General features: G+C 41.7%; 1 protein-coding gene across 1 annotated transcript in view; it reads right to left on the bottom strand.

The window, feature by feature from the left end:
* Window positions 1-217: 217 nt before the first annotated feature.
* LOC138950826 (potassium voltage-gated channel protein Shaw-like) overlaps window positions 218-10,573 on the bottom strand; it is a gene marked incomplete at its 5' end in the record, with an annotated part of 12,838 nt that continues 2,482 nt past the window's right edge. Inside the window, 4 exon segments of the mRNA XM_070322543.1 lie at window positions 218-1,418; window positions 5,741-5,948; window positions 7,730-8,007; window positions 10,071-10,310. Coding sequence (XP_070178644.1) covers window positions 828-1,418; window positions 5,741-5,948; window positions 7,730-8,007; window positions 10,071-10,310 — 1,317 coding nt within the window. The 3' untranslated portion in view covers window positions 218-827.

The raw sequence follows: 10,573 nt of genomic DNA, 5'->3' as shown, positions 1-10,573 counted from the left end.
TTCTATCATTCTTACTTTTATTTTCAAATGGTTTTACATTTAATTTTTCAGTTATAACAAATCCTGCTAATATGCATGATCGAACATTTTCTCGAATTAATCTACCCTATATTTTGATTTTCGTAATGCAGAATTCCCATCTTAACAAAATATCAAAAGTTCAAAATGAAATTTAAAAAAAACCCGACCAGTGCATTTGAGAGGGAATTACGCTACAAAATGTAACGAGCGAGCATACATTCAGCAAGGCAGAGAGAATTAAACCCTTACACTGGTGCAATTCTGTAACACATGTTACATAGCCACTGGTGAATTAACAATAACAGAGAGAAAAATAACAAAAAACGGTCATATAGGTTTTCGCAGCCATGGGAGGTAATCGGAACCGACCAAACAGACTGAGCCAGTAGCGCGACATATGTTGTGACAACCAGGTGACATGACAACCAGGTGACAGTATACGTAAAGTAGCGCGACATATGTCGCGACAACCAGCCTAAGGGTTAAAAAGAATCCAACCACCCAGTCAAGCAATCAAAAAATCATTCAATATTTCAATGAAATAAAAAATAAAATAAAAAAACATTCAATATTTCAATGAAATAAAAAATAAAATAAAAAAATTTCAAACAATCAATACCAGCGAACATACATCCTGCAAAAAGGACGGACTTTAACCAACCAGTTAAACAATCAACCAACCAATCAATCACTAAATCTATCAATCAATCAATCCATCAATCAATCCATCAATCAATCAATCAATCAATCAATATTGGGAAGCATGCATCGGGCAAGAAAGAGCGAATCATTTAGTATTGCCCTCTTCATGTGTGACTGTCCTTCATTTGCATAAGCGGAATCATCTCTGGAAATGGCTTCTTCTCGGGAAGATCAGTGCCCCACTCTTTTTCTTTCACCCTCTCTCCCTCCTCCTCCTCCTCCTCCTCCTCCTCCTCCTTCCTTCTCTGCTCTTCAATCTGTCGTTCCATCTTCATTTTCTCCGTCTCTCTCACTTCCCCTACCTTCATCCCCCTTCCGCCTCCCCCTCCCCCTCCTTCTTCTTCCTTCTCTCTCTCCACCACCACCACATTCATCTCTCTCGCCAACCTATTCCTCATCAGGGCAAACTGCACGTGCTGGTAGTACAGAATAAAGTTGTTGACAAGGGCAGGGATGGTAAATCCGATCATGAGAACGCCGCACACGCCGGTGACCGCCCCTAGCAGGTACCCGAGGGTGGTGACGGGGTACATGTCGCCGTACCCGACGGTCGTCATGGTGATGATGGCCCACCAGAAGCCGTGAGGGATGCTGGTGAAGGTCTCCTTGTCGTCGACGAAGAAGATGAGGGAGGCGAAGAGCAGGGTCCCCACCAGCAGGAACGTCAGCATGAGGAACAGATCTCTGGAGCTGGCCTGGAGAATTGTGACAGTTAAAAAAAATGTAATGATAATAAATGGGATTTATAAGCATGTAACTCCATTGGAAATTAGATATATTTTTGATTATGAATGACGGTTAAGGAAATTAGAATAATGAATGAAGAGAAAACAATGTAGATTAAAAGAAATAAAGAAAAACCTGGTTTGGTACTTGCTTTAGATTTCAAAAAAGCATTTGACAGTATATCGAAAGAGTTTATGTTATATGCCTTTAAGAGATACGGATTTGGAACAGATTTTTTACGTTGGGTAGAAGTATTGTTCAGTAGCACAAGAAGCTGCATTGGATACAACGGTTGGCTCTCAAGTGATTTTGAAGTCAGCTGTGGGGTGCGACAAGGTTGTCCTTTCTCACCACTGGCTTTTGTTATTGGAATTGAGCTGCTTGCAACCCGATTTCGAAAAGGTTTTGAAGTAAAAGGTTTGGAAATTGAAACTGACGATTCAGAAGAAGTGCATATGTTTAAAAAGATTTTGAAGGCACTTCTGTATGCCGACGATGTTACCATGTTTCTGCGTGATAAAGATGACATTAAAGTTGTTTTGGGGATATTAGACGAGTTTACAATTATATCCGGTTTGAAGATAAATAGAGTAAAATCAGAAGCAATGTGGATTGGATCAAAACGGAATAGCAACGAGGGAGGATACGGATTAAGATGGGTTAAACAAATGAAGATTCTGGGAATATATTTTTGCAATACATCCAGTGCCTCCCTCGTGGATGAAAACTGGACACAACGAATTAAGAGTATTAAGCAGGTGATTTTAAACTGGGAAAAACGGAATCTTGGCATATTTGGTAAAATGTGCGTAATAAAAAGTTTTTTGATTTCTCAGCTCGTTTATGTTATGCAGGCAATATGCATCCCTGAACCTGTGTTGAAAGAAATTAATACGTTATTGTTTCGTTTTCTTTGGAGGAAAATTAATTGTAACAAGAAAGCGTTTGAGAAAGTGAAGAGAAGTGTTATGTGCAGTGGAATAGGAACAGGAGGAATCCAAATGATTGATATGCAAATATTGCAAGAATCTATTCTGTGCGGCTGGCTTGCTCAGCTCTCGAATATGAATAACAATAGTACATGGACTTGGATTCCTAGATTATATTTCCGTAATTTTGGAACAGATTTATCATGTTTTAATTCAATTATTGGTCCTAAAAAGTTTAAAGGGTTAGATAGTCTTCAGTCCTCCTTCTGGAGCAAAGTACTGCGAGTCTGGTTGGAACATAATACACTGCACTCTTCGTCATCTCTGAAGATGGCATGCATATGGAATAATGTCGATATAAAATATCAAAATAATGTAATTTATTTTGACAACTGGGCAAAAAAAGGAATAACACATGTCAATGACCTCTTAGAAAACAATTCCATTTTGTCATTTCAAAATGTACAGAACCTAATTGGTACTTCACCAGAACTCTATCTACAGTACATTGTTGTTCACTCGGCGTTGTCTCGTTATTTAAAGAACAATACGGATTATGTATATGCTGTCACTGAAGAATTCTCGAAATTGTATTTTAATGATAAAGTGATGTTAAAAGCTAGAGATTTTCGAAATTTTATGACAGATATGAAATATAGTCCACCCTGCTGTGTTCGATTTTGGCTGAACAAACTTGGTATTAGTATTGAAGAAAAAGTTTGGCTTAATGCAAAAGAAACAACAACAGAAACCAGACTAAAAGAATTACAGTGGAAGATATTACACAATATATACCCAACCAATATTCTCCTCTTAAAAATGGGACTCGCAAATAATGATAAATGTCCATACTGTATTGAACAAGTTGATTACATTGAACATTTCTTTTTCTATTGCAGTAAAATTCACCATTTGTGGAAGCATGTTGAAACATTGTTCTACAATCGATATAACATAGCAATTATTCTACAAGCAACAGATGTGCTGATTTATGTGCGAGATAAGAATGGTTTGACACATGAAATGTTTAAGTATCTTACCCATTTAATCTTGATTGGAAAAATGTGTATAAGTAAATTTAGATATGGGACACCCCTTGAAATATTATTTATTTTTCAAAGGGACTTAACCCTCAGGGGCCTGGTATAAGTTGAGTGTTAAAAAGGATTTGGTGTACTGGAAACTGAGCTGAACATTAGGAATAAATTTATGTTATGATTATTTTTATTTATTTATTTATTTGAACATATTAGTTTACTGATAAGGTTTATTGATTTAAAAATTGTACACATTTGAAAAGAAAAGACCTATGAAGAAGGTTTGCTCCAAGCCACAAAAAAAAAAAAAAAAAAAAAAGATATAATAAAAAGGCAAAAAATAATTGTAGTAGCAAACCTGCATGCAACTGAGGTTAAAAAAAAAAAAAAAAAAATAAAAAAAAAAAAAAAAATAAAAAAAAATAAAAAAAATAAAAATAAAATAAGAATAAAAATAATAAATGGCTTTTCTGTAGCGTAAGAATTAAGGTTCCAATATCTTGCATCAGTTTGGTCAGGAGACCGTAAGTACGTATGTATCATTTTGAGGTGTTCTCGGCAAGATTGTAGCGCTTGTATAACTCGGGGGTGCAGCTCTCTATCCCGTATATAAATGGCTCCAAGCGCTGTACAAATACATGCTAAACAATATGTGTGTGTGTGTGTGTGTGTGTGTGTGTGTGTGTGTGTGTGTGTGTGTGCGTGTGTGTGTGTGTGTGTGTGTGTGTGTGTGTGTGTGCGTGTGTGTGTGTGTGTGCGTGCGTGTGTGTGTGTGTGTGTGTGTGTATGTGTGTGTCTCCAGGAGCGGATCCAGGGGGGTTTCCGGACCCCCCTAGCCTTTAAAAAAACAAAACAATTAAAACATAAAAAAACTTTTTTAAAAATGTGAAAACAAAAAAGAACTGATGGCTCAGATTGCACCAGATTGCTCCATTTTCATTGATTGTTATCAACATTTTTCCGGGGGGCGGGGGGGGGGGGGGGGAAGACATGCCCCCCGGACCCCTCTAGGAACCTGCCTTTGTCTTCTTAGTGACGGTTTTGTAGTTGGGTAATTTGCTGTCTCAGGTTGCACCAGATCGGTCAATTGTCCTTGCATCTTAATTTACTTTTTTGAAGGTGTATTATAGGGGAAAGTTTTTGGCTCAGATTACACCAGATTGCTCCATTTCCTTGTTTTTATCAACATTTTCCGAGAAGGGGGGGGGGGGGCACGCCACGTACTGATCCCCCTAGGAGGTTCGAATGCTTCGCGTCGTCGAATTGTCCCTAAAAAAAATGTGGAACCCCCCCCCCCCCCCCCTTAAAAAATGATGTGATCCGCCCCTGGTCTCACTTTGTCATGACTCAATTAAATGAAATCTTATATGAAATCAAACCGGCACGGTTGGCCTAGTGGTAAGGCGTCCGCCCCGTGATCGGGAGGTCGTGGGTTCGAACCCCGGCCGGGTCATACCTAAGACTTTAAAATTGGCAATCTAGTGGCTGCTCCGCCTGGCGTCTGGCATTATGGGGTTAGTGCTAGGACTGGTTGGTCCGGTGTCAGAATAATGTGACTGGGTGAGACACGAAGCCTGTGCTGCGACTTGTGTCTTGTGTGTGGCGGACGTTATATGTCAAAGCAGCACCGCCCTGATATGGCCCTTCGTGGTCGGCTGGGCGTTAAGCAAACAAACAAACAAACAAACAAATATGAAATCAAAACTGTCAGGTGCACATTACGGACAACACGGCCTGCAAGCCTCGTGTTTTCGTGTTTCTATAACCCATCGAACTCTGACATGGGTTATAGGATCTTTTCAGTGTGCACGTGGTCTTGTGCTTACGTGTACACTCGAAGCTGAAGGGGGATACGACACTAGCAGGTCTGCACATATGTTGACCTGGGAGATCGGAAAAATCTCCACCCTTAACCCACCAGGCGGCCGCGATTTGAACTCACGACCCGATGTCTTATCCCCTGCGCCACTGCGCCCGTCTACCTCTATGTTGTTTTGTTTGTTTGCTTAACGCCCAGCCGACCACGAAGGGCCATATCAGAGCGGTGCTGCTTTGACATATAACGTGCGCCACACACAAGACACAAGTCGCAGCACAGGCTTTATGTCTCACCCAGTCACATTATTCTGACAGCGGACCAACCAGTCCTAGCACTAACCCCATAATGCCCGACGCCAGGCGGAGCAGCCACTAGATTGCCAATTTTAAAGTCTTATATAGGTATGACCCGGCCGGGGTTCGAACCCACGACCTCCCGATCACGGGACGGACGCCTTACCACTAGGCCAACCGTGCCGGTCCGTCTACCTCTATGCCTGAACCAACCTGCAAAGTGTAGATCATGATCCACAGGCCCGGGACGTGTCGAAACAGCCTGAAGATCCTCAGGGCCCTCATGACTCGCAGGAACGGCATGAAGAGCATGAACTTATCCCCTGTCAAGGCCGAAGGGTTCACGGCCAGCAGAACGAACTCCACAATGTCCGGCGAGATCGCCAGAGCATCCACGATTCCGTTGAACGATTTGATATACCTGAGATTAAAAGAAAGACATTGTGAGAGATAGATGGATGGGGGTGGGGGGGTGGGGGGGAGTAAATAGAGCGGTGGGGGGGGGGGGGGAGACAGAGAGAGGCAGACAGAGACAGAGAGGGACAGAGTGAGAGAGAGATGGAGTGAGCAAGATAGATAAAGAGAGAGAGAGACAGAGACAGAGAGAGACAGAGAGAGAGACAGAAAGAGAGAGAGAGAGAGAGAAAGAGAGAGAGAGAGAGAGAGAGAGAGAGAGAGAGAGAGAGAGAGAGAGAGAGAGAGAGAGAGCATGCGTCTATGTGTGCGCGTCACTCTTTGGTACTTCTATCTGCCCCCCTTGTGTGAGTGTGTGTGTGTGTGAGTGTGTGTGTGTGAGTGTGTGTGTGTGTGTATGTGTGTGTGTGTGCGTGCGTGCTTGCGTGCGTGTGTATGTATGTGTGTGTGTGTGTGTGTGTATGTGCGAGCGTGCGTACGTGTGTGTGTGTGTGTGTGTGTGTGTGTGTGTGTGTGTGTGTGTGTGTGTGTGTGCGTGCGAGCGTGCGTACGTGTGTGTGTGTGTGTGTGTGTGTGCGAGCGTGCGTACGTGTGTGTGTGTGTGTGTGTGTGTGTGTGTGTGTGTGTGTGTGTGTGTGTGTGTGTGTGTGCGCGTGTGTATGTGTGTGCCTGCGCCTTATAGTTTAATGTGCTGTTAGTTGACTTTGTGTATGTATTTGTGTGGAGGGGTTAGGGTATGGTGTAAATGAATGTTCTATTTTACTGTTTACTTTCATTGTTCTGGGAAGGGCTCCTAATATGGACCGGCTCCTAATATGGACCACCTCCTGTTCTGACAAACTAACGGCGCTAGAGCGCTCAAAAAAGTTTTATTCGCTGTATTCACCCTCTCTGGATAACTTGCACATGTCAAAACAGTTGCAGAAACACACATCTCAAAACCGTTAGGCTTTTTCTCTTTTTTTCACTTTTGGCAGTGTTCACTCTAAATTTGCCGCCTAAAACGGAATCGTTTCTGTCCACAGCCAAAGCTTTTATCACACAAAAATTGCTATATATGACAGCTAAGACCGCATTTGTTACATTTTAGCAGTGTTGACCCCGAGTTTCTACTGCAAACAAAAAATAATAGCAAAATCTCAAAGTATGTGCAAGTCCCCTAATATGGACCACCTTGAACAAATCGAAGAAAATAAAAGCTAAAGGCTATTTTCATTAATTCATTAAGAAGCTTGCTGGAAATAACCTATAACTAGCCCTCGAGATTTAAAAGAAATATAACAAAAAGTCTTCTTTTCGTGGAAGTTGATAATTTCACTTATTTTCACTCTGTTTTTGATAAGCTTCTTTAGTTTCCTGGTGTGCTTTAAATAATGCTCTCATCAACCCGACACAGATAAATCTAAAGCATATTTGAATTAGTCTGACTTGTACACTAAGTTGTATCATTTTATTTTGAAGTATAGGGGGCTTTTTACAGTGATTCGTGAAGGCCGCTTCACTGGTCCATATTAGGCGCCCAGGCTCCTAATATGGACCATTTGTGATTTTTTCTGTATTTAATTTTTGCCGAATGTCTATCAAAGCTATTTCACTCTAATTAGGCCTAACGGTTAACCTAAGAGAGAAGGACTACCAAACACAAAATGAAACTTCTTCGCAAGAAAACAAGCTAGTTATCAGCATGAAACAAAAAGTGGTCCATATTAGGAGCCCTTCCCCTACAACGCTTTGAGCAGGGTCACCTTAATTTTCCGCGCTTAAATAAACATCATTTATTATCAATACCTCAGTTTTATTGGCGAGCAGACGACCTTGGTGATGTACTCTGCTACGAAGACCACAAGACAAACTATGTCGAGGTACAACAAAGCTGAGTGAATTTCAGTCTCGGCCAGCCTCTGTTCCACGGTCTTGGCACCTGTGACGTCATAGTCGGTGACATTTTGTGACGTCACGTTGGAGGGAGTATGATGCTTGGTTGGGACGCGGAAGGCTTGGTGGGTTGAGGCACAAAAGGAAAAGATAGAGGCGGTGACGAACAGGAGGGAAACCCAACCGTAAATCTGTATGAACGAAACAAAACGGGGGGAAAAAAACCCACGAAAACTGAACAAAAACGTAAACAAAAAGGGAAAATGACCAAATAAATAAAATCAACCAAATTGCAACAAAATAGAACCAGATTTAACTGATAAATAAACTGTATGGAAGGAAGCTACCGATCACAAACGTCAAGGGACAGGGATATATATAACCATGGCAAACGTTCAAATAAATATACTCACGGAATAAAATAACTTAACATGTTTTAAAATTTAATATCTCAAAATCGGAAAAAGTTGCAGGAGAGCGGGGTGGTACGATCATAGAACCATCAATTCCTGAGAAGAGGAAAAAAACCGGAATGTTCTCGGTTGCTTAGTTTTTTCACAATTGGTCCTCAAAGACGCATGGTGTCATTTTGGAGTTTACTAGACTGACGCCTAAGCTTGCCGACGCTGCCGACAGCCAGTGCACGCTGTGTGTGCTGTAAACAGGTAGGCCTGCACTCTTTGACTCTCGGGGCACGTCTACCCGTACTTGAAACCTGCAAAAGGTCTGCTGCTGATCCACGAATATTGCATGAAAGTACTGTCTTTGGTTTGTCCGTTTGTTTGTGAGTGATAACAACTCACTAAAATGTTTCTTTCTCTTTGCCCAAAACTGTCCACTCTGTCTTTCTCTTTCACCATGCCACGAACGTGTGTGAACGATAGACTCGTCGCAATAGGGATGTTGAGAGGAGGGATGACTTTTACTGATGTTGCTAGGAGATTCGGAGTGACCAGGCAATCAGTGCTCGCACAGCGCTGTCAAACACACAGTGCTAAGTTTGTAAACTCCAAAATGACACCATGCGTCTTTGAGCTCAAATTGTAAAAAAAACGGAACAAGCCAGACTATTACGATTTTTTGCCCATAATGAGCAATTGAACAAGCTTTACGTTGGTACAAAAATCACTCCTGTAACTTTTTCCGATTTTGAGATATTACATTTTAAACAATGTTAAGTTATTTTATTCCGTGAGTATAAATAAATAAAGAGAGGTACACAGGTGGATACGTGCACACAGACACAGACACAAGCGCAAGCGCGCGCACATGCACTCTCGCCAATGCAAGAAAAGAACGTAACCACATTTTCCGTAGGTCAAACGCACAAAATCATTCACATTCATCACTCTATAAACGTTTGTCTAACGCAATTTTTTTGGACCTCATGCAGTTACATGCAGACTGCTTCAACCCTAATGTTTTGCGAATGTGTGCCCTTTTTTTCTCCATTTTTTTCCATTGAAGGCGCGGGGGGGCATTCTTCTTCGTTGGTCTCTGGGGTTTCGTTTCAATCATAACTAACAATCAATATCATTCAGTCAATATTTCTTAACTTCAATCAAAAATACAGATTATATCAATTGGTGTATACCATACCGATATTTACGTACCAATAAACATTTTAGCGACAATTATCAAATGATTTAGATATATAGCTACTCTGATGAACACGTGGGGGAATTCGGGGGCTGTGATTGGATGGTCTCTTCCGATCATCAAAGCATAATGCGGCGGAAGTCGGCCATTTTACTCAATATCCAAGAGCATATTGAGAAAAATGGCCGACGCATGATTCCGCTTTACCCATCTGTACCACGGCGATGTTTCTATCGACAACATCATACACTGACAACTTAAAAGGCTGTTTCAACAACTGTGTTGTGAAGTCGAATGCACTTGGAGTCAGTTTTTCTTCCAAAGTCAGAAAGCGTGTAGCAGTGTGCATGTCTGCGCGAACATGATGCGCGTAAGAAGTTTGTCTGCTATCAAAACCTGAGATCAACGCATCGACGCAAAAACTGTCATTTTGTAAGTTTGGAACAACAAATCAAGGTCATAACAGCTATATAATCGCTATTGTGTTTTCAGCGTAGCAATAGGGTCCGATATTTAGACTCGAACAAGTATAATGCGACTCGTCTTCGACTCGTCGGCATTATACTTGTCTCGTCTAAATATCGGACCCTATTGCTACGCTGAAAACACAATAGCTGTTAATAATACTATTTCAGTGAAAACATTATCTTCTTACTTTGGCAAGCCGCGAATAGGAAGGGTTGGTGAGCGTCCTCCATATCTGAATCTTGGTCTTGGCGTACTTAGATTGGTTGCGCCTGTGGTGGTTGTCATGGTAACGTATTGTGCCGATTTTGGCATCACGCTCCAGCTGTTTCAAAGATTCACGGGTGGACGACCACGAGTTGAAGGTGCTCCAACAGCAAGGCTCTATGTAGATAGCCGACACCCCGTAAAACTCCAGCTCCTCTTGTATCTGTAAAATCAATCAATCGGTCGATCAATTAATCAATCAATCAATCAATCAATCAATCAGGCTAGCAATCAATCAATCTATTAATCCATCAATCCATCAATCCACCAATCAATTTTTGTTTGTTTGCTTAACGCCCAGCCGACCACGAAGGGCCAGATCAGGGCGGTGCTGCTTTGACATATAACGTGCGCCACACACAAGACACAAGTCGCAGCACAGGCTTCATGTCTCACCCAGTCACATTATTCTGACACCGGACCAAC

This window comes from Littorina saxatilis, linkage group LG16 (assembly GCF_037325665.1).
Source record: "Littorina saxatilis isolate snail1 linkage group LG16, US_GU_Lsax_2.0, whole genome shotgun sequence".
Lineage (NCBI taxonomy): Eukaryota > Metazoa > Mollusca > Gastropoda > Littorinimorpha > Littorinidae > Littorina > Littorina saxatilis.
This window is presented reverse-complemented; position numbering and strand designations above follow the sequence as displayed.